The sequence below is a fragment of the Dasypus novemcinctus genome, chromosome 8 (genome assembly GCF_030445035.2).
Source record: "Dasypus novemcinctus isolate mDasNov1 chromosome 8, mDasNov1.1.hap2, whole genome shotgun sequence".
Classification (NCBI taxonomy): Eukaryota; Metazoa; Chordata; class Mammalia; order Cingulata; family Dasypodidae; genus Dasypus; species Dasypus novemcinctus.
In genome coordinates, this window is record NC_080680.1 from 105,105,755 (window position 1) to 105,127,943 (window position 22,189).

The window sequence follows — 22,189 nt, forward strand, 5'->3', positions numbered from 1 at the left end:
AATGCCATTATTTTAAAAGCACCAACGTTTCAATCATTCATTCAGTAAGTATTTGTTCATTGCTCAGCGTACTCTGGATGAGTTATTAGAAATATAGTGAACACAACACATCTGTTCTTATCCTCATAGAGTTTATTTGTATTTTTCAAGGTATTTTTTTTAGGCACACAACATGAGACAAATATGAATATGTGGCGGTGCATACGTGGGGGAAAGTGCCAAACACATAGGGTTTATTTAGAGCCAAGCATTGGCTATCAAGCCAGAAAGGTGATTTTATGATCTCTCGCTGATGGCAGGCACTTTCCATTATCTCAGATTAAACTGTCAAAGACTCCTGGTCTCCCAGTGCCTGGTATTTTCACACAAATGTTCTCTCCTGTCCCACATAGGGCTGGACGCCCCCAGGAACCTCAGGCGCATCTCCCAGACAGACACCAGCATCACCCTAGAATGGAGAAATGGCAAGGCAGCCATTGACAATTACAGAATTAAGTATGCACCCATCTCCGGAGGCGAGCATGCTGAGGTTGATGTCCCAAAGAGCCAACAAGCCACAACCAAAACCACACTTGTAGGTGAGTGCTGCAGCCCTGATCCAGCCAGCCCCAATGGTCCCACTCCTGGGGCTGGCTGGCCAGAAAGTTCCTGCTTGTCCTCCTTTTGAAACTCTCAAAGAAAGCAATAAGTCCACCTCCCAGCAATTTCTTTTACTTGGACAGCAGTGAGTTGGTTTGTAAAACATTCTGGAAACCGAGAAATCATAGTTTCCCAAGGATGAGCACAGGCCACTCTTTGAAATTCTGTCCAGTTTCAGGATGAGTACCAATCTGCACATTCTCTCTTAGGTCTGAAGCCAGGAACTGAGTATGGAATTGGAGTATCTGCAGTGAAGGAGGACAAGGAGAGCAATCCAGCGACCATCAACGCAGCCACAGGTGAGAGGCAGCTTGGATTTCCATCACCAAGAGCTGGTGGGTGCACTAAGCAGACAAGAAAGGGCCAAGGAGACAGAAGAACTGCTTGAAAAGAGAAAGTAGACATCCAGGGGAAAAGGGGGCTCTGAGATCATTTAGCCCAGTCTTCTAAATTCAAAAGTAACGTAAATGAGTGAAAGAGGACCAGAGCGAGTGTGGCTCACCTAAATGATGCTAACACTACTCTCACCATGCAGGAAGAGGAGGCAAGGGAATATTTTCAAGAACAATTGGAAGCAGACTTTATAAGAAATCTATAAACTTTTAAAATTTGGTAACTGATTCCATTTTCTTTTACAAAGCATTGTCTAATCAAAATACATCTGGGGGACTTCCTGTTAGAAAACACCTATTTTTATATCCCATCAAGCAGATTGTACATGGCAGAACAAGATTGTAACCAGGTCCTGCCTCACCATCATTGCACTGTGCAGTGCAGGGTTCAGGGTGAGAATGGTGATGGGACAACATGATTTGAGGCAAAGACTTTTTCATCAAGTTGTTTTCTAGGAAATTTGCACTTGAATAAGATAGCCCCTATCCCTGCCTCTCCACCAGCCCTCCACCAGGTGCTTAGAGGAAAGGGGAGCTGGTGTGTAAAGAGGCATATATCACATTTCATCGAGTTTCCAGATTATGCAGGCTCCAATGCTGAGCATCAACCTTTCTTCAGTTTTGATTTTGAGTTTGTTGCAGAGTTGCATGCAATTGTGAGGAATAATACAGAGAGATTCCCTATGCCCTTCTTCCCATTTCTCCCAGTGGTAACATCTGGGGTAACTACAGTATAATATCAATCACAACCAGGAAATTGATGTCCATACAATCCACCAACCTTATTGAGATGTCACCCATTTTTTATGCATTATTTTGCACTGGCACATTTATTTCAATGCAAATTTATCCCTTGAGTACATCCATGTACCCATCACCACAGTTAAGACACAGGACAGTTCCATGACCAGGATCCCTCATGCTATTCCTTCATAGCTACAGCATGTCCCTCTATCCTCTCATCCCTAATGTCTGGCAACCACTCACCATTTTTCTCATCTCTAGAATTTTGTCATTTTAAGAACATTACATAAATGGAATCAGATGGTATGTAACCTTTGGAGAGTGGCTTTTTCCACCCAGCATAATTCCTTTGAGAGCACCCAAACTGTTTCTTGCATCAGTAGTTCATTCCTTTTCATTCCTGGATAGCTTCCCAAGATACTAATATTGCCAACCCATTTGTTTTTAATCCCCCAAACTCTTGAGAACTAATGTATAACTAGGCCCATTTTACAAAGGTGAAAATTGAGACTCAGGGAGTTAATTGCCTGATGTCACACAGTCCCTCGATGACAGACTGAGGGTTACAGCCCAGTCCCCACTGATTTTTAGCCCCAGAAGCATCCCTGCATCTCAGTCTGAGCAATGTGCACCTCTCTGTTTTCCTCCCAGACATGGACGCACCCAGGGACCTCCGGGTTTCAGGAACGACTGACACCAGCCTGAACCTGCTCTGGAGAGCTCCCCTGGCCAAGTTCGACCATTACCGCCTCAATTACAGCCTCCCCACGGGCCAGCCGGTGGAGAAGCAGCTTCCCAAAGACACCACCTCTTACGTTCTGAGAGGCCTGGAACCAGGGCAGGAATACACCATCCTCCTACGAGCAGAAAAAGGCAGACACAAGAGCAAACCAGCACGCGTGAAGGCATCCACAGGTAAGTCTGGCCTCTGAGCACCTTCCAAAGCCAGACTGGGGGGAGGGGGAAGGGGGGCATGCTACTTTCTTTTCTCAAGAAGCCTCTAAAAGTCCCTTGGAAAGAATTCCTTACCTGTCTTTCCCAAGTGTTTTCCTTTTGTTGGCCAGTTCAGCAAAGGTCCCAGGAGAACTTAAAGCATCAGGATTTGGGTTTGTCTTTAATTCTTTTATTTTTTGATTATGTGTGTTTTGCAGACTCTTTTAAATTGTTTCTCCTTTTTCTTCCCTCCTTTAGCTGAGCAATTAATCTACATTTCATTTTATTTCTTTTAAAGTTGACCAAGATATTGATACTAATTATTTGGTTATTTTCCATTAAATGTTTTATTCCAGGTATTTTCCTTTCTTCTTAGATTGCTACTGAAAAGTTATGCATGGTCCTCTGAGTTTTCCACAATGTTCTTCTCATTTTTTCTTTTGTCTTAGTCGTGAAGAGGAGAACTCCATATTTCCAATTCAGCAGCTTAATCCTGACCTCCCATGTCCCATCCCACTCACTACCTCTGCTGCCACGTTTCCTCAGTGTCTATATTGTTTAAAAGCTGTACTTAAAAAACCAATCAGAAAATATGGTTCTTCCAATATGAAAAAAATGTGCACATTTTATTTTGGCACCCAAATAGTCAAGAAGTGTATGTGGAAAATGTTACTTCTTTGGGGTTTAATGAGTAATAGTCTTTACTTCCAATGTAATAGTAAGCACATATTGAGCATCTCCTGCATGCCTTGTACTGTGATAGTACTTGATGGAGAGGGGGGTCACATAATAAGCACTGTTATATTGACTCATATGCTCCAGCTTACAGTTTGGGGGGAAACTAGATACACAGAATGTTAGAATTAAGTCAAGAAAAGGGAGTGAACAGGCAAATCAGAAGTAGCAAAGGAAGTAGAAGTGCTGTGAGTAGAAGTGCTACTCCCACTGGACCTTGGTAAACAGAAAAAGGGTTGTAAAAATGGGCATATTTGGAAATGCCTTGAGGAGTCTTGGTTATTTATAAATACCTTCACCTGCCTATAACAGAGATCTTAAATAGCAGTCACTTAAGTAAGACAAAGGTTGGTTTCTTCTCTCATAAAATAAATCTAGATTTAGGTGGTTCAGAGATTGTGTGGTAGTTCTGAATTAACAGGGACTCAGAATCCCTGTCTCTTTCTTTTCGTTTTCAAAGTCTCCTCAATGTTACATCATTGCTGCTGTAGTACAACCTTCATATCTGTGTTCTAGGCAGCATGAAGGAGAAGGAGCAAACACCAAAAAGAGTACCCTTAGATGAGTCTTTCTGGAAACTTCACCACTGACTTCGACTCACATTTTATTGGCTACGCCTAGCTGTAAGTGAGGCTGGGAAAGGTAGCCTTGTAGCTGAGCATGTTGTTATTCATATAAAATTGTAGTTTTTGTAAGGAAGAGTGGGAGAAGAGATTTGGTAGGAAAAGAGTGGCCACTACCAGAGTCTAAAGTGAATTCGGATGGAAAATTCCATTGACTCTGTGTATGGACTGCTTCCCACTCAGCTATGAGATGATCATCAAGGAGGCCCTGCAGAGGTAGTTTAATCATGGGGATGGGGGCTGATGAGACTCAAGAAGAAACAAATCTATGGTAGATACTTGAATATTTCAGTTTTATGAACATGAGCTTGTTATAAGGTAGTGAAGGACAACAAATGAATCAGAAATATGAAGAAGGAGAAGTCTCTCTGACGTGGACAATTGCTACATCAAAGAGAGATTCCTATCTCCACTATACACTCTGTTTATAGCTACCTTATCTCTTTTCTCCAGTGGAAAAGCCCCAGGCCTCAGCAGCTAAGGGAGATGAAAACTTTCTAGTGAGCCACAGGCTGCAATTACTTTGCCTCTGACTCAAAGCCCTTGACATTCCAAGGGTTCAGTGGTTTTATTTCTCCCTCCATGCCTTCTTAATGCTGTTTTGAAGAAATCACACTGTATATTTAAAGACATTCTTTAGTACACGAAGAATGCACAAACCTTTTTGTTGGCTCTTCTCCACTATCTTCAGAATATTTCTCCCTTTGGAATTATCCACAGAACGATTGTATTGTATTAAAATATTTATTAGTTTCCTCTCCTGAATTCTAGCTTCCAACATCTCCTGAATTAACTCATTCAATAAAATTCTGTAACCATGCTCTGTGCTAAGTTCTGGAGGTACTGAAATAATTAATACAGGTCCCTGCTTCCAAAGAACTCACTGTCTGGTAGACAGACAAAGAGCAACGTAACATATCCCTAGTTAATAATCAGGGTAGGTGGGAGCAGAGAAAAGAACACAGGATCTGCCTTCTGTGCATCAGGAAAGGCTTCAAATGGAAGAGCTGTTGGCAGAGACTTAAAAGGCAAACAGGACTGAGTCATAGAATATGTAAAAAAAAAAAAAATTAGAGGTCATAATACCTAATCTTGGAAGATGTATGGAAGAAAAAAAAGGGAAAAGTGGGAGCCTTTGGATGATTGGACTAAATGGCTGTAGGCCTGAAAGCTCAGAGTTGTAGGTGGAAACCTCAGAAGAAAGGAGCTCCCTGCTCTGCACTGCCAGTCTCTGAACTGCAGATGTCTGCCAGCTGCAACACACTTTCTGTGGGCTTTACAGAGAAGGTGGAGAATTGGTGGTTCCAAAGTCATTTGCCCAGGGAATGCCAGGGCTATAGTCAAGGAATTGGGCCTTTTCCTTGATAATGCCCCATATTAAAAGTGTGCCTACCCTGCCTACTCATCACTCCAAAAATGAGATCCAAGGACCCTGCCATAGCCTCTAAGGCTCTACAGTATCAAGCCACCACTTGTGCCTTTTCTCATTTCACCACAATCACCCTGGCCTTTTCACTGACTGTATTTCCACCTCAGGGCCTCTGCACATGCTATACCACTCTTGCCCCAGTTCTTCACACAACATATTCCCTGGTTTCCTTCTTGTTCTCTTTGTGTTTTACCTCAAAAGAGAAAATTTCTTAGGCTGCCAATATAAAATGGCATCCCACAGTGATCTATCCTTTCATGCTGTTCTTGTGTTCCTCCTGACACTTATCAAATCTGATACTATTTCATTGTTGGTTTATTTATCTCTGTCATGCCTCCTGTCATGGTCCAGAATGTTAGGACTCTGTCTCTTTTACCCAGTGCTACATCCACAATGGCATGTGCTTCATGAGCATTTGGGGAACCTAGCTACCCCAGAGTGAGCATTTCCATAGAGTCCACTCATCCTTTCTGTGTACCTCTGCATTAAAATCACTTTAATAGTTCAAACTTTTCCCCCCTAAAGACTAAGGGGAAGGGAAGGGAAGGCATTCCCCTGGAAAGTCTTCAATTAGGCTTATCTAGATAGAAGGGAAGGGAGGAAGGGAGAGAGGGAAGAAGGGAGTGAGCAAGGAAGGAGAGAATGGGGGGAGAAAGGAAGAAAAGAAGGAAGGAAGGAAGGAAGGAAGGAAGGAAGGAAGGAAGGAAGGAAGGAAGGAAGGAAGGAAGGAAGGAAGGAAGGAAGGAAGGAAGGAAGGAAGGAAGGAAGGAAGGAAGGAAGGAAGGAAGGAAGGAAGGAAGGAAGGAAGGAAGGAAGGAAGGAAGGAAGGAAGGAAATGAAGCCAATGTGCCAGGCATATCTCCTCTCTCTCTCCCTCTCTCTCTGCATCTGTATTCTGGCAAGCTCAGCTACACCCTGCTTAAGGTGAAGCTCATGAATTTGCTGTGAGCAGTAAGGAGACAAAAACCAGGGAGGTGATGTAGAAACACAAGACTAGTGAAGCATCTTTCTAAATCAGTATAAGATTCAATAGTGACATTCTGGTAATTCTCATGGATTTTTGAAGGAGAAATACAAAAATTTTTTAAACTATGCTATAGGCAATAGAGAATATTTGACTCTCATTTTCCATTCTTATTTCCTTGTAGAGAAAACTGAAATGTATCCAATGTATATCTGTCCAACAAATTTTCATTTAGCACCTACTATGGGTCAGGCAATGCTGATATATGGATCAGAAAAACACAACCTAACCTCTCCACTCAAGAAACGATGCAACTGCAAAGAGAAAAAGAGGGGAAGAACGAGAGAGAATCAATATCAAACTGATAGAGCATTAAACTAGGCTGCTTAGGCAGGGTAGGAACTGCAGGAGCACAGAGGCAGGTACCCATTCCCAGACCTGAGCAAAGGGGAGGAATGGTATCAAGGAGGGCTCTTGGAAGAGTTGGTACTTGTCTGGTAGCTAAAAAGAGAAAGGAGTTGGGCAATTGGAGAAGGGGGAACAACAATTCCAACAGCAGAAACAGCAGATGCAATTCTCAAAGGCATAAGAAACTTGATTTTCATGAAACGCAATGCTATAAAATCTTGCTGTTTGACAGAGTGGAGAACAGCAGGATACAGGACTGGAGATGTCCTCAGGGACAGCTGCAGAGCTGTGACTATCACAGTGAAGGGCTTTGGTTTATGCTTCATTCTTTTTTTTTTTTTTTTAATTTCTCTCCCCTTCCCCCTCCCCAATTGTCTACTTTCTGTGTCCATTCTATGCTTCATTCTTGATGGTGTTGAGAAACCACTGAAGGTTTTTAAGGCAGGCAGGTCTTTTCATTTCAATTATCTTTTCTTTATGAGATGAGAGCAAAGCAATTTCATCTACCATTTGGGGTAGTCAGGCTTGGTCTTCTACATCTCCCTGCTTCAGGAGGACCCCTCTTTCACCCATGAGTAAACACTGAAGGTGGATTCTTTAACAAGTTGGCACTTGGAGCTCTCACCCAGCCATAAGATAAAACTACCATCTGCAAGATGGTGGGAATCTAAAGATTTCAAACTGGCACTGCCAGAGATTCCTCTAGCTCAGCATGTTTGCACCCACCATGAGCACAGCAATGGGATTTGAAACTCTGATTTCCCAGGCCCACTGACATTGTTCAGAGGGTAGATTCTGGTGCACAGCTGTAAGAAAAGACAATGGCCTTTTCATAAAGAAATGCCAAGAAATTCATTGTGGAAATATACATTGGAAACACTTGGCCTCTGGGTCAGTAAGCCCACAAGTGTGTCATTTACAACTGAAATGTATATTCAGCATTTATGTGAAGCTGCTTGGTCCCCACCTCTACTATTGTCTGCTGTATTTTTATTACTATTATTCCCCCTTTTCTCTTAACTCTTATCCCTTTCTAATTTATCCACTGATTTTATTCATGGAAGTTTTATCTTTTACTTGTCCCACTAGCAGTTAGTTCATAATCTTTCCACCTTTTCTCATTATCTTATAAAAGCAAAAACTTTCACAAGTATTGGGATTTTCACAAGTATTAGGATTTTCACAAGTGTTGGAGTTTTCAGTATTTATACACTGGGTGTCACTGAGCTGTTCTTCTTGCACTGAAGGCCAATGAATAGAAGACATATTTGAAGGTCACAAAATCATTTGTTACCTGTTTCAGACCTTACATGTATTTACAGAGTAGTCCTGCCTGATGCATATTAAGGCTCTTTAGTGATAAAAATAAAATTGCTGCTTTTTTACTTACTCACTCAACTAATATTTATGAAGCACCTTCTGTAAGCACCGGGAGTATAGATGTGAGTAAAATTAAAAATCCCTGCCCTTAAGGATCTTCTATTTTTGAAGAGATATATATATATGAGATGATGATATATAGATGATTATATAGATGGATGGATGGAGAGATAAATAGATAGATGAAGAGCCAGTTTTGAATTTTTCATTATTGTTCTGTGATGGCAAGTCTTGGAGGGCTGAGAGTAGAGATAAAGATACATTGCTGGGATTCTTCTGACTGTTCTATGGAAATTAAACTGTCAAGGGGCAAGTGTGGGAGCAGCAAGACCATTTAGAAGGCCATTGCATAGTTCACATAAAGAATGATGGTAGTTCGGAAAAAGACGATAGCTCTGGAGGAAATGAGAAGTTGCTGAAGTAGAATTCTGTCTTGAAGGTAGTGGTGGTTGTTGGAGGGTTGGATAAGAGAAAAAGAAGAGTCAATAACATCGCCAAAGTGTTTGAATTAGATGAATACTGGCACTATTTACTAAAAGAGGGAACCCTGGAGAAGAATCAAATTTAAGGGGAAAGATCAAGGTTCAGACCTTGACATATTGAGTTTGAGGTGTCTATTAGTCATCCAAGTGATGATAGCTCATAGACTGTTGGATAAATAAGTCTTGCATTCACGCTCAGGCTTGGGGATATGAATGTGGAAGTAATTAGCATATAAATGACATTTAAGAGCCATGTGGCCTAATGAGATTGCATCCCTCTGGAGTGTTGTTCAAGGTCTGTGTGCATGTACATGTGGTGTGTATGTGTGTATGTGTGTGTATACACGATGGCGCTATCATAGAATTTATTTCTATTAAACTACTCATTTCTACAATGAAGTTGGCAAGATTCCAGCCTTTGTTATGTTGCATCTTTTCTTTTTAAGACCCCCAGGCATTGGGGGAACATCCCTTTGCATTTTGAGAGGGGGAATAGATGCTGCGTTGGGTTTGAATCCCTAAAAGGAGAGTCTAAGACGAGGATTCTTTTGAAAGTGATTTAATGGAAGAGTGCTCTTAGGAAAAGTGTAGTGAAGGAAGCAGGATCTGACAGGAAAAGGAGCCAAACAAAGGTTTGGCTAATTCCAACGGCGGTCTGGAACTCACACTGCCCCCACAGACTTGGTCTCTCCTGGAGGCAAAGGGCTGGTCTTGTATACTCTTGTGTCCATGAGTCATTGGCCACTAGCTGCAAAGCTGGGCACAGGGGAAACATAATGTGCAGGAAAGGGCACCTGTTCAGGAGAGCAAAGGTAAACTTTAGCAAGGGGCACTCCCAGCAGCTGGGAAATAGGGGCATCACCTTAAGAGGTCTGGGTGGGGCACCAAAGCATCCCCTACAGACACAGCCAGACCGCAGCATTTCCCGTCTAACTAATAAGCTGGTTCTTTCTTTACTTGCCTGCCAAAACAAAGAAAACAAAAACAAAAAGAAGGAAAGAAACAAGGTAGAGAAACAGCTAAAATGTTTTGGTGGAAATATCATCACCATAACAATTATTCTTTATTGAGCAACATGACATTATGTGAAAGTAACTTTTCAAATGTTTGAATAGATGAAGAAGGGTGTGAATGACATTGTTTGCATAGTATCAGTGATATCAAAAGGCTGGTTCAAGGAAGAAAGATGATTCCCATCAGAAAGAGATGCTTCCCTGCTCCCCTCCCTATCCATCTTAACAGTATCAGCTTCACAGGCAAGCCATAATCACGTCCTCCTTCCCCCAGTCAGGTTACTCTCCCCACATCTCTTCCAACCTGATACTTGAAATGTCTTTCATGGAAAAAAAAATACCTTTCATATCACAATGAGAGATAAGGCAATATGGCTATGAAAGATAAATGGAGGAGGGAAAGAGTGACTTAATTCACACTAAGGGATCAATTGTCAAAGTCAGGTAAGCTCTTTTTTTTTTTTAAGCCACTTTTTATTTATCCACTCCTTTACTATTTTTTTTCATTTATTGAAATATATCAGTCATACATAAACATGCATAAACAATTAATGTATAATAGTTGTGAGCTTACAAAACGAACATATATAACATCAAACAAACATATATAACTCTCACCCTACCACCAATAATTTGCATTGTTCTTAAACCTTTTTAACTAATGATTAAAGAGCATTGTCAAAATATTACTACTAAACAAAATATTTTTCCCCTAACCAATCCGATTATTATTATCTCTATATCATTTATATATGAACACACATAAACAAGTGTATAGTAAAAGTTGTGAACTTAAAAAGCAAACATGCATAATATCATACAGGGGCCCCATATGTAAACCCTCCACCAACACCTTGCATTGTCAGGTAAGCTCTTTTTTTTTTTTTTTTAATTATTTATTTATTATTTTTTTTAATTACATTATGAAAAATATGAGGTCCCATTCAACCCCACCGCCCCCGCCTCCCACTCCCCACACAGCAACACTCTCCCATCATCATGACACATCCATTGCACCTGGTAAGTTCATCTCTGAGCATCACTGCACCCCATAGTCAATGGTCCACATCATAGCCCAGACTCTCTCACGTTCCATCCAGTGGGCCCTGGGGGGATCTATAATGTCCCGTAATTGTCCGTGAAGCACTATCCAGGACAACTCCATGTCCCGAAAACGCCTCCACATCTCATCTCTTCCTCCCGTTCCCCACACCCAGCAGCCACCATGGCTACCGTTCCCACACCCATTCCACATTTTCTCTGTGGACATTGGATTGGTTGTGTCCATTGCACATCTATGTCAAGTGAGGGCTTAGATTCCATATGGGTACTGGATGCACTCCTCCCGCTTCCAGTTGTAGACACTCTAGGCTCCATGTTGTGGTGGTTGACCTTCTTCAACTCCATGTTAGCTGAGTGGAGTAAGTCCAATAAATCAAAGTGTAGGAGCTGAAGTCTGTTGAGGCTCTGGGCCTGGGTGTCATATTATCAGTCCAGAGATTCGAATCCCCTACATATGTCTTAAACCCAGCGTCAGGTAAGCTCTTGACAAGCAATTTTTAATGGCAGGAGAACCAAAGAGATGAAAATGAAATAAGAAGGGGAGTTTTAGGGCCACACAGATCAATTTTCTTGCTTTGCTGAGATTTGCTTTCCTCCTGCATCTCTTTTATGCATGAGGACTCTGGCGTATTAAAAAGGGACATACTCCCGAGTATAGTTGTGCTTAAATCCCATGTTCAAGGGTATGGTTGTTCTATCTGTGAGCACTGCCAAGGAACAGTGAGTTTAAGGATGGGTGATCTTTCCACCCAAAACTAGATAGATCACTCTGAAACTCTGGTCTTCCTTTTCTCATAAAGACCATGTTTTGACAATTAAGAACTGCTATGGGGCATTGGGTTTTCCAAGGAAAATAAGAAGATCATAGATTGTTGTTTGAGAGTGTTGTTTGAGAGTGGGGTAGGAGAAGTTTCTGTAGAGGTCCAGAAAGTAAACCGTTTAGGCTTCACTCTGTCACATAGTCATAGCCTCTGTCACAACTATTCAACTCTGCAATTGCAGCACAAAAGTAGCCATCAACAACACATAAATGAACGAGTGTGCTTGTATTACAATACAGCTTTATTTATGCACATTGGAATTTAAATTTTGTATAGTTTTCATCTGTCATGAAACATTTTTATTTTTATTTTTTAATCATTTAAAAATGTAAAAAACATTGTTAGCTTACTGGTGGCGGGACAGATTTGGTCCTCAGATCATAGACCCCTCTTCAAGTATAAGCTTTGCCAATATAAAACAATTAGGAGGAAACTTCTCAGGAACTTAGAAAGGTCTAGATCAAATAGATTCTAGACAGGAAAAGCTTTCCCTTCTGAAAGGATATCCACAATCAAATTGTGAGCTAAGATTTTCAAGTTAGAACCTTGTTTTAATGCACATATAAGGCTCATTTGAAATTAACAGCAGTGACAGGCATAAATAGAAAATGAATTTGTTCTTTTAAATGAGCTAAAGGTAGTTCCTACTTTCTTTTTTATAGGACCCATTTCCTTTCTTCCTTAGGTCATCAAAGTCCACTTAAGTTCAGCCATGGGCAAATTATCTTCCCTTAAGGCAGAATTTTTATGGGTTCTGGAACTGAATGGAAGTGACAGATTCAATTAAATTTAGCTTAATAATCTCTGTTTATCCCAGGGCCTCAATCTTTTTTCCTATCCAGTAGGGAACAAATTTTTAAACTCATTGCTTTCATCAATTCTGCCTTAGTTGTATTATGTTAATCTCTGATCTTTACTAAAGTGGTTTAAGCAAATTGATTTAATCCCAATTAAAAAGCCAGAATGTAGACCTGATAGAGATTGAGGAGGCAGGGACAGGAACAGAATCCAAGAGGATCAAATTGTGTCAAAATACAGAAGGCCAAAAAGCTCCCACCAAGACCCCAAAGACTCTCTGAGGGCTCCCTGCTTAGGATGAGCGGCACTTTCTAAAATGGAAATGGAAGCTCAGAGCACCACTAACATATACCTACGAAGTTTTCTAAATCTCTAGGACACTTGTCAATAGGAAAATGCCATTTCTGAAAGACAAACTCAAATACATTTGATGGCAAAATGAGCATATTGATATTTTTCTGTTGGTTCTGTAAAGGGGACAGCAATGCTAAGGGACAGAGTGAGCAGATATTTTACTCAGGCTCCGTCAGCCTTTCCATATTGGCAACAGGTTTACCTTGTCTGGATTCTCAGGATGCACGTGTTTTGAGGAATGGTTTAACTGACTGCACTTCTGTCATTATTCAGGGCAAGCCCCTGAAGTGAGAAATTTCACCGTGACTGAGGTTGGCTGGGATGGCCTCAGGCTCAACTGGACCGTGGATGATCAGCCCTATGAGCACTTTGTCATTCAGGTGCAGGAAGCTGGCAAGGCGGGGGTGGCCCAGAACCTCACAGTGCCCGGCAGCCTCAGGTCTGTGGATGTCCCGGGCCTTAAGGCCTCCACCTCTTACAGAGTCACCATCTACGGGGTGATTCAGGGCAGTAGGACACCAGCGCTCTCTGCTGAGGCCTCCACAGGTACTTCTTACCTTTCTACCCATAGCTTCTGTTTTTCCCAACAGGAAACCGCCCATGGATGATCAGATGCAACTAGCTTTTGAACGGAGGTGTTCTGCCACAAGTTATAATGCTGTAGTGTCTAACAATGGAAAGCCAGGCCATCAGGTTGCACAACTCCAGGGGGACCATTCCCATTGCCTTGCAGGTGCATGGCGCCCTCTGGAACTGTGCAGAGCCCAGCCTGTGGGACTGTGCATTCCCAGAGGAGCAGAGCTTGAGCTTCAAAAATAGGCTCGTCCCTGTTAAGATCTGTTAAGTCACTATATTTAAAAGGAAAATAAATCACAAAATTAATCCTTTCATCTGCTGGAGGCTAGTGCAATACCCTAATAAGATAGGAAAACAAGCAATTTCCTACACCTTTACTATATTTCTAAGATTTAGAAAGTGGCACGATCCATGTTTATCTAAAGAAAGATAACTTTTTTAAGTGTCACAAAGCTTATTCTCCTGTTAAAAATTTCCTGAATCTTGGTGTGTGATGTGATCATTAAACTAGTTCTTTGTCCTTCTTCAGGGGAAACTCCCATGCTGGGAGAGTTAACGGTGGTCAAGGTGGGCTTGGATGCCCTCAAACTCAACTGGACTGCTCCGGAAGGGGTCTATGAGAACTTTTCCATTCAGGTGCAGGAGGCTGACACTGTAGAGGTGGCCCGGAACCTAACAGTCCCAGGAGACCTGAGGTCCGTGGACCTAACTGGGCTCAAAACAGCTACTCATTATAGCATCACCATCCGCGGGGTCACTTCAGACTTCAGCACAACCCCACTCTCTGCTGAGGTCTTGACAGGTACTCTAGACTAAGTCCCTAATTTGCTTCAATCCTATTGTCACTGCCAAGGAAAGATCAAAGCTCTGTCCTGCTCTAAACTGGCCTTGGCCCCTACTATGTTCAGTGAACACTGGTGAATCATCCCTAATTCATCCCAAATGCCGTCCTTCCTTATTTGGCCAAATCCTTACAGTAGCGTGGCAGCCAAACCCGTGGAAAATTTCACCTGCTCTCTCTGTAACAAAAGTGAGAGGTGACTTCTCTTTCGAAGCAAGTTTCAGTCATAGTATCTTAGAAGTTGGAAGGCATAACCTGAAAGTGAAAAAAAAAAATTTGCCCTGAGCTTATTTTAAGACCAAACTATATCAAGGATGCCCCGAAGCCCTATTTATATATCAAGAATAGAAGTTGTGAACAATTCCTAAAACTTCCCTTCATTCCCAAAGGCCAAATAGAAAAAAATCTGACTTTCATGCCAGTAGTTAGAGTCTGTTTGTTCAGTACCTACTATTCATCATGCATCTGTAATCAACATTAACCAGACAACTCATATCAACCTTAGCCAAAATTCCATCTCACCTGAATCCCTACGTGCAATTGCCTTTTTAAGTAACTCCGCATCTCTGTGTCCTTATGCAGACAAGGTTCCAGATCTGGGGAACCTCACAGTGACCAAGGTTGGCTGGGATGCCCTCAAACTGGACTGGACCACCCCAGATGGGCCCTACGAGCAGTTTAAGATTCAGGTCCAGGAGGCTGACCAGGTGGAAGAGGCTCACAATCTCACAGTTCCTGGCAGCCTGCGTTCCGTGGAAATCCCGGGCCTCAGGGCCAGTACTCCTTACACAATCACCCTGCACGGTGTGGTCAGGGGCCGCAGCACTCGCCCTCTTGTGATGGAGGTCACCACAGGTATCTGGCCTTCCACCCAGACCAGAAGCATGCTGTGAGCCAACCTGTCACTGGAAGAGAGAACCTCTTCCCCTGCCCCACCCTGGGGCAAGGTCCTACCTCCATGTGCTGGCACACAACCATGAGCTTTAACTCAGGTTGATCTGTGTTGGAATTCTACCTTAGTGGCTGAATATTGATGTGTATGTCACCTGACATCTCTGAGATTTCTTTTCTCATCTTCAAATCAGAGAAAAATACCCCTACCTCAGAACGCCATCATGAGCAATAAATAAGATAATAATCAAAAGTGCATAGCAAAGGGTCCATCATGTAGTAAGTACTCAACAGAAAATAGCCAAATTTATCATATAGCAACACAGTCATAATGGTAACAGCATGGGCTGTGGCACAAGAATAAGGTCTGAACTTTCTAGAGAAAACTTACCATTAGTGGACTAGAAGTCCCACTTAGTACTCAAATCTCTGCTGAATAATCTTCAGAAATGATCTAGTCATCTTCCACTGAAATTATCCAAGTATATCTCTGTAACAGATACTCAAGGTAGGGACATTTCCAAGAAAGGACAGCCATACTTGACTCTATGGTTCTACATTCAGTTTGAGGAGGAACAATAATTCATCTTAATTTGTCTCCTGAAAAAAATGCCCTCCCGTCTGTTATAGAATGCATTGTGTTATGAAGTTTTTGAAACAGCTTCGAAAGGGCTATGAGCAAATAGGCAAAATTTTTGGTAACAGGGTCTTTATGCTAGGCCCTAAGCTCATGCTCCTTTCTATATATCCAATGTTTTATAATGCAACCCAAATCACCTAATTCAAATATGTTGTTTTTCATGTCCTTATCTACCAAATAAACTTGGTCCTTGCAGGAAACTACATAGGGTGGCAAAACTTAGAAAGGTGATGTTGCAATACACCTAAACTGTTTAGATTATAATTGTCCTGTGTTTCCTAGAATATCTTCACACCAAACAAGAGCTAAAAGGACCTTTGAGACGTGTGCGATCTGGGTGCAGGATACTGCTGATCTATATCTGTTATTCGCAAACTTTTATTTTTAGTAGGAAAACTCACTTTTCAAGTGAAATTTTAAAAGGAATCCTACTTCATGACAGATAAAAGGACAGCTGTTCTTGGTAAGCTGGGGACGAGTGATGGGAGGTCACCACCCCATGTCCCCACCCCACTTCTTCCAGAAAAGCATTGGATATATGTGGAACAGTTTGAAAACAGCATCTCTAAAAGGTAGAGATTGCTCAAACTCTCACATTACCTATTGCACTGAATTGTGGGATACCTGAGAACATGTATTTTGCATCTTTTGTGTTGTGGCTGAGATCACTGCAGATATTTTTCTCTCTAACTTATAATTTATAGCCACTTTACCTTAAAGAGAAAAGTTGAGACTTTGTATTTAACTGTGCAAAGCATCCCACTAAGCAATGGGTTTTTCCATATCCCAAATCCAAACTTTTTAAGTCAGCAGTAATAGTTACACCAAATGTCCTTCCTACATTGTAGAAAAATTAATAGGGGGCCATGATCTGCACCATTTACCAAGAAAAACATAATCACTTTTAATTAAAAACAGATACACTCATCACACAAAGAGCCTTGCTTCATGATGGAGTCATTCTTCATTCAGACACGAAGTACTATGGAAGGAAGTAGGAAGTGAAAAACCAAGCTAAGAATCCAGGGCATAATCTTTGATCCTGGAAAGCAGAGTAAAGCACAGAGGTAAAACATCTGTCACATCCTGAAATAGCACATTATTTATCAATCCAGTCAGATAGCATGCTACCGGCAATGGAACGCTCTCTCTCATTTCAAGTAATTGAAATCAATCAGCAAATGGGTGAGAAGTTTCAAGGAAAAACATCAAAAACAACTATAGATTATTCAAGCTGCCACTTATCAGGCACTCTGTGTCAATATGATGCTAATACGTTTAATATTATCTTTAAACATCACACAAGCTAACCAAGAGGGTACTGTCCACTCTGTGCCAAAGGTGAAGAGAGTAAAGCTCAGAGCAAAGCTGGATGACATTCCCAAGATGACACAGCCAGCAAACCTCAGTGTTAGAATTCCAACCACAGTCTATCTGTCTTCAAAGCCTGCACTTTTAGCCATCCATACTTCCCTTGTCCTGACCCACAATCCTTCCTATTCCATATGCCCATTAGCTACTGGCCATGCATGCTCACAGATCTCCCTATAGGCTACTTGTCCAGGCAGCATTGCCATCGCAAGACTGAACAATGCACTAGTTCCCCTTTCTGATCTTTACCAACTCCTGGAGAAAGCTGTGGTCAAAGTACTACAATTTAAATTAAGATGCCCAGAGACCAGAAAAAAAAAATTCTCTCTTCCTTCTCTCTTCCCTAGAGTTGGGCTATGGGATGTTTGGTTTCCTCATTTTCCTTTTGCAGAACTGACACACACCTCTCTGTCCTTCTTCAGAGGAGCTCCCGCAGCTGGGAGACTTAACTGTGACTGAGGTTGGCTGGGATAGCCTCAGACTCAACTGGACCGCAGATGACCAGGCCTATGAGCACTTTGTTATTCAGGTGCAGGAGGCTGACAACGCGGAGGTGGTCCAGAACCTCACAGTGCCTGGCAGCCTCATGTCTGTGGATGTCCCAGGCCTCAAAGCTGCCACTTCTTATAAAGTCACCATCCATGGGGTGATTCGGGGCAGTAGGACACCAGTGCTCTCTGCTGAGGCCTCCACAGGTACCTTCTTCTCTACCTCAATGCTCTCTCTCCAAGGTTCCATGCTTCCTTTCTAAGAGATTGTGTTGGGAGTCAACTTCTCTCCATAAGTGATCTCTTCCTAGTGCCCTTCAGCTACTGGCCGTGCATGCTGAGACATCCCATGAGCTGTGCATTTGTCCAGATGCCACTGTCATCTCTAGGATAAACGATGTGGATGCTGCCCTTTCTAACCTCCAACCTCCCAGCCTTTCTCTCCTAAACTTTACCTGGCCCATTCTGCAATTTTATCTTTTTGAATGATCGGTTTTTCTTTCAGGAGATAGTTAGTGCTTGGATGTAACTGAAAGCCCACCCTTCCCACATGTGAGTTCTGGTGGAACACAGATAATTTACTGTAGAGACTCATTTGCTAGTTGGAAATGGTGCTTGATGATCTCTAAAATCCTCAGGTTTTAGAGACTGTGGTTCTTGCTTTTACTAAATGTTTCTATAAAGTGCACAGAGTATGTAATAGAACTGAATTACTCTCCTCCAGGCAATTCTCTCAGATACAGAGTCATTGTTAGAACATCAAATTAGCAAATAGCTAGCCCCAAAAAGAAAAATATATATCGTACTATTGTGCCTGGAGACTGTACCAAAGGGAAAGCCATTCATTAGCAAAAGTACACAGAGCAACATTTGTAATAAGAATGTCCCAGGCTATGAATGTCAAAGAACTGATACCCCTTTTGCTCTTTTAAGCAAAAGTCGCTCCCTGGAGAGTTGGCCTTCAGATGATGCAATACCAACCCCAGACCCAAGAGGGTAAATTATCATTTACCCATCACTCTACTTGAGTCACAAAATATTCAGTTTTTCCCAGGAGCCTGCTAAAGTGAGCTGCCCTGCCCCCACCAGTATTCCGTTGCTCATGCTTCTTAGGTACCTAGATCACTTTGAATCTCATTGGCACCTTTGCTTTTTTTGTTTTTGTTTTGCCTAGGCCTGCCCCTTTTTTTCATAAAATTCTTGCAACTAAGTATTCATGGCATACCTATAGGGGCCAGTTGATTCTAGCCAAAACACAGCTCCACCTTTTCGCCTCAAACATTTCAGTAACCTTCACTGAGATAAATATAAAACACAGGCGGCCTCTGCATGGAGAGTGATGCAGAAATGCCTAGAAATCATAGCTCCACTGAGATATTCCTGGATATACCCAGGGTTTTTTAGTGCTATGTACACAAACCATGCCTTCCCAGAAGGCAGAAAAATCACCTGTCTTTTCTGGTCTTCCTTGTAGATCTTGTGGTGTGGCTATCTTTAGTATTTTTACACCGTTTTTTTCCTTTTCGACAACAGCATTTTTCTTGCTCCTAATGAATTGGTCTTTGAGGAGAAAGGGCCATTCCACCTGGTTTGTGTCTCACCAAAACTGCTAGAATGGCCTCATAGATCAGAAAGCATCTCCTTCCTTGCCAAAGAGAGAGCATTAGCTTTTCAAACCCTGCTTCTGCCTGCCTCCAGCATGTTTTATTCCCCTTGCTCAGAAAAGCATGGGCAGAACCATCTCCAAGACAAAATGTTATTTCTTGGCCGAAAAGCGTTGCTTGAACTGCCTTGTCTTGGCTTAGCTCTCTTGGTTGGCAATGCAATACTAGTCTTCTTGGCCCATGTAGAAACAGTTAAGGGACAAGAAGCAATTTTAGCAGAATATAAGAAAGGCTAGACCTCATCTGAAATATGAAGAAAGTTCCAAGGACCACATACAAAAAAACTGCCATTTCTTTTCAAGCCACAAAATCAGAAGCCTCAAGGAATCGCCTTGGGATGATGATGGTGTCAGGATTATTAAACCTTCATCTGAATACATAGGAACTCCCTCAAGGCAACGGATGCTTGTCAGAGGGAGCCCAGTAATCTTAGGCTCCTAAATGCAATTCAAAAGCCTGGAGGCTGCCAGCCTTCTCATCTCTTCACTGAGGCCAGCAGCCCCTGATGGAAGGGTATTCCATGTGTCTTCCCACCTGCAAGAGCTCCTGGCCAGGCCTCATCATGTGTGGCAGCTGCAGAGGAGGGAAATCTGACTGCCATGTCTTTTTCCTTTTATTTTTCTTTTCTCCCTCTTTCATTGGCACTGATTGGTAACACCTTGCTTCATTTTGCTGTAACCCTTGAATTGCCAGACCTTTTTTCTCAACTACGGTTCTGTTAACCAACTTGATCTTGAACACAAACCAAATAATTAACTATACTTTTTTTTTTTCTTCTCCCCTACCCCCTCCTTTTTCAGCCAAGGAACCTGAAATTGGAAACTTGAATGTTTCTGACATAACTCCTGAGGGCTTCAGTCTCTCCTGGACAGCTACCGAGGGGACCTTTGAGACCTTTACTATTGAAATTATTGATTCCAATAGGTTGCTGGAGACGGTGGAATATAATATCTCTGGTGCTGAACGAACTGCTCAAATCTCAGGGCTGCCCCCCAGTTCTGATTTTATTGTCTACCTCTCTGGACTTGCTCCCAGCGTCCGGACCAAAACGATCAGTGCCACAGCCACCACAGGTACATGTGCCTTCCCCCATTTCTAACATCCTCTCTCCAGAGTTTTCTTTACAGGGTGAAGCCATCCTACTCCTAGCCCACTGAAGTACAAACCACAGGGCACTAACTCTTCTGTGATGCTAGACTGGAAAGCTATTTAACATTCTTCTCTTCCCACAACAGACCAAATGGTGGATTCCATAAAGCTACTTCCCTGACGTATTACCAACCAGAACATTTGCACCATGAAAAATCACTTAGTCTAGATTGTCATATGGAATCTGGAGAAAATAATTTTCTCTTTCAGCAACTAAAAAGCCATAGCTAGAGTTGTCCTTGACTTGAAAAGATGTCTGAATCATCCAAAGTGGTCTTAAAAGTTAGATTTTGTGTTATGCTAGTGCCTTTGCTCACCTAATACTCACTATCCCAATGATTTAATGGAATTGTATTCATGGTGGTGGTGTTTTTTTTTCAACTGAGAAAGTGCAGGAAAAAAGCAGTGATTTTACTCAACAGAAAAGTGCAGGAGATAGCCATGCCATCCAGACCACCCCAATTCCAAACACCATCTCTAGAAGATTCTATGCCAAACCATGCTGCCTTTCCTCCAGAACACTGAATGGTAGATGGCAAAAGTAAAAATATACTAGTCTTGTTCAAATAAGGAGTTTGATTAACAAAAGAGCAAAATGGCTCTCACTTTAAATTGGTGTTATCTATAAAATCTATACAATGCCTTAAGCATTAGAGGGGAGTAGAAGTAACTCAATGGTTTGGCACCTGCTTCCCATGCACGAGGTCCTGGATTAGTTCCCCAGTACCTCCTGAAAACAGAAACAAACAAAAAATCCAACTCTCATTTTTTAGGTATGGCCTAAAAAAAAATTAGAAATGTGAATTAAGAAAGGAAAGTCTTATCCATTCAAAGTATCTTTGGAGTAGCATCTTAACATTTTGGAGAATCCAAGAAGAAAGTTAACCCTGTAACATCAAAATTATCATTTAAGTGACCCATTGTTGAGAGAGGGTTTCTTTTCATTCTACAAATGGGACTACAAATGGTTATCAGGATGGCTCATAGAAAAGGCAGAGAACACAACTATCTTGTTGTCATCTCAGCCAGGTTAAAGCATAAAAATCCATGGGAGAAAATCAGTCAGCAATATATATTTGTTTCTCATGGTTGAAATTATATCTCACCAAAGATAAGTTCCTTCACCAAGGGGTAAAGTCTAAAACTTTATGGATTTAGTCTTAAGTATTTTGATTTTAACCCCATAATTATATTTTAAATTGACACACTTACATATTTTTTTTCTTTCTTTAGTAGCTGAAACTCTCCTTAGCCATCTCACTGTCTCAAATGTGACAGGGGACACATTTGTCCCAGGGGACGGTATGTCCATCTCATAGAAAGCTCAGGAATCTGCCTTTGATAGCTTTCTTGTAGAAGTTAGGAATTCTGATCACCCCCAGGAGACCATGGCATGCTCTGTGTCTGGGGTCTTTTGCAGTTTTGACATCACCCACCTCAAAGCTTCTTCTAATTGCACTATCCACCTTCATGGGCTTGTTGGCAGGCAGTGTGCTCAGACTCAGATGGTCCAAGCAACCACAGGGATTTCCCATTATGGGTGCTTCATTTACCATTGGACTTCATCTGGATGGCATTCCAAAAAGCAATCTGCTACCTATTCTTTATCCTCCTAGTTCCTCCAGACCCGTCTTGAATTTGATAGAGCCATCCAAATCAGGGTTTTAAAACTTTAAAGTAACTCTCACCTTAAATTAAGGACGTTCAGGATCAACCTCTTCTTCCTAAATATCCACTCACATTTGGAGTTGCTCTGCTTGTCCATAGCATTAACTCGACTTGCTTAGGTTGA

The 22,189-nt window shown here is 41.9% G+C and overlaps 1 protein-coding gene across 3 annotated transcripts in view; it reads left to right on the forward strand.

The window, feature by feature from the left end:
- TNC (tenascin C) overlaps positions 1 to 22,189 on the forward strand; it is a 97,316-nt gene that overhangs the window by 39,766 nt on the left and 35,361 nt on the right. For 2 of the 3 annotated variants that reach the window (XM_058302491.2, XM_058302492.2), the window contains exons 8-15: positions 393 to 578; positions 849 to 938; positions 2,427 to 2,690; positions 13,051 to 13,323; positions 13,883 to 14,155; positions 14,777 to 15,049; positions 17,519 to 17,791; positions 20,049 to 20,321. In XM_058302491.2, the coding sequence (XP_058158474.1) occupies positions 393 to 578; positions 849 to 938; positions 2,427 to 2,690; positions 13,051 to 13,323; positions 13,883 to 14,155; positions 14,777 to 15,049; positions 17,519 to 17,791; positions 20,049 to 20,321 (1,905 nt within the window). The remainder of the gene's footprint in view (positions 1 to 392; positions 579 to 848; positions 939 to 2,426; positions 2,691 to 13,050; positions 13,324 to 13,882; positions 14,156 to 14,776; positions 15,050 to 17,518; positions 17,792 to 20,048; positions 20,322 to 22,189) is intronic. The other variant, XM_058302493.2, reaches the window with a different exon arrangement.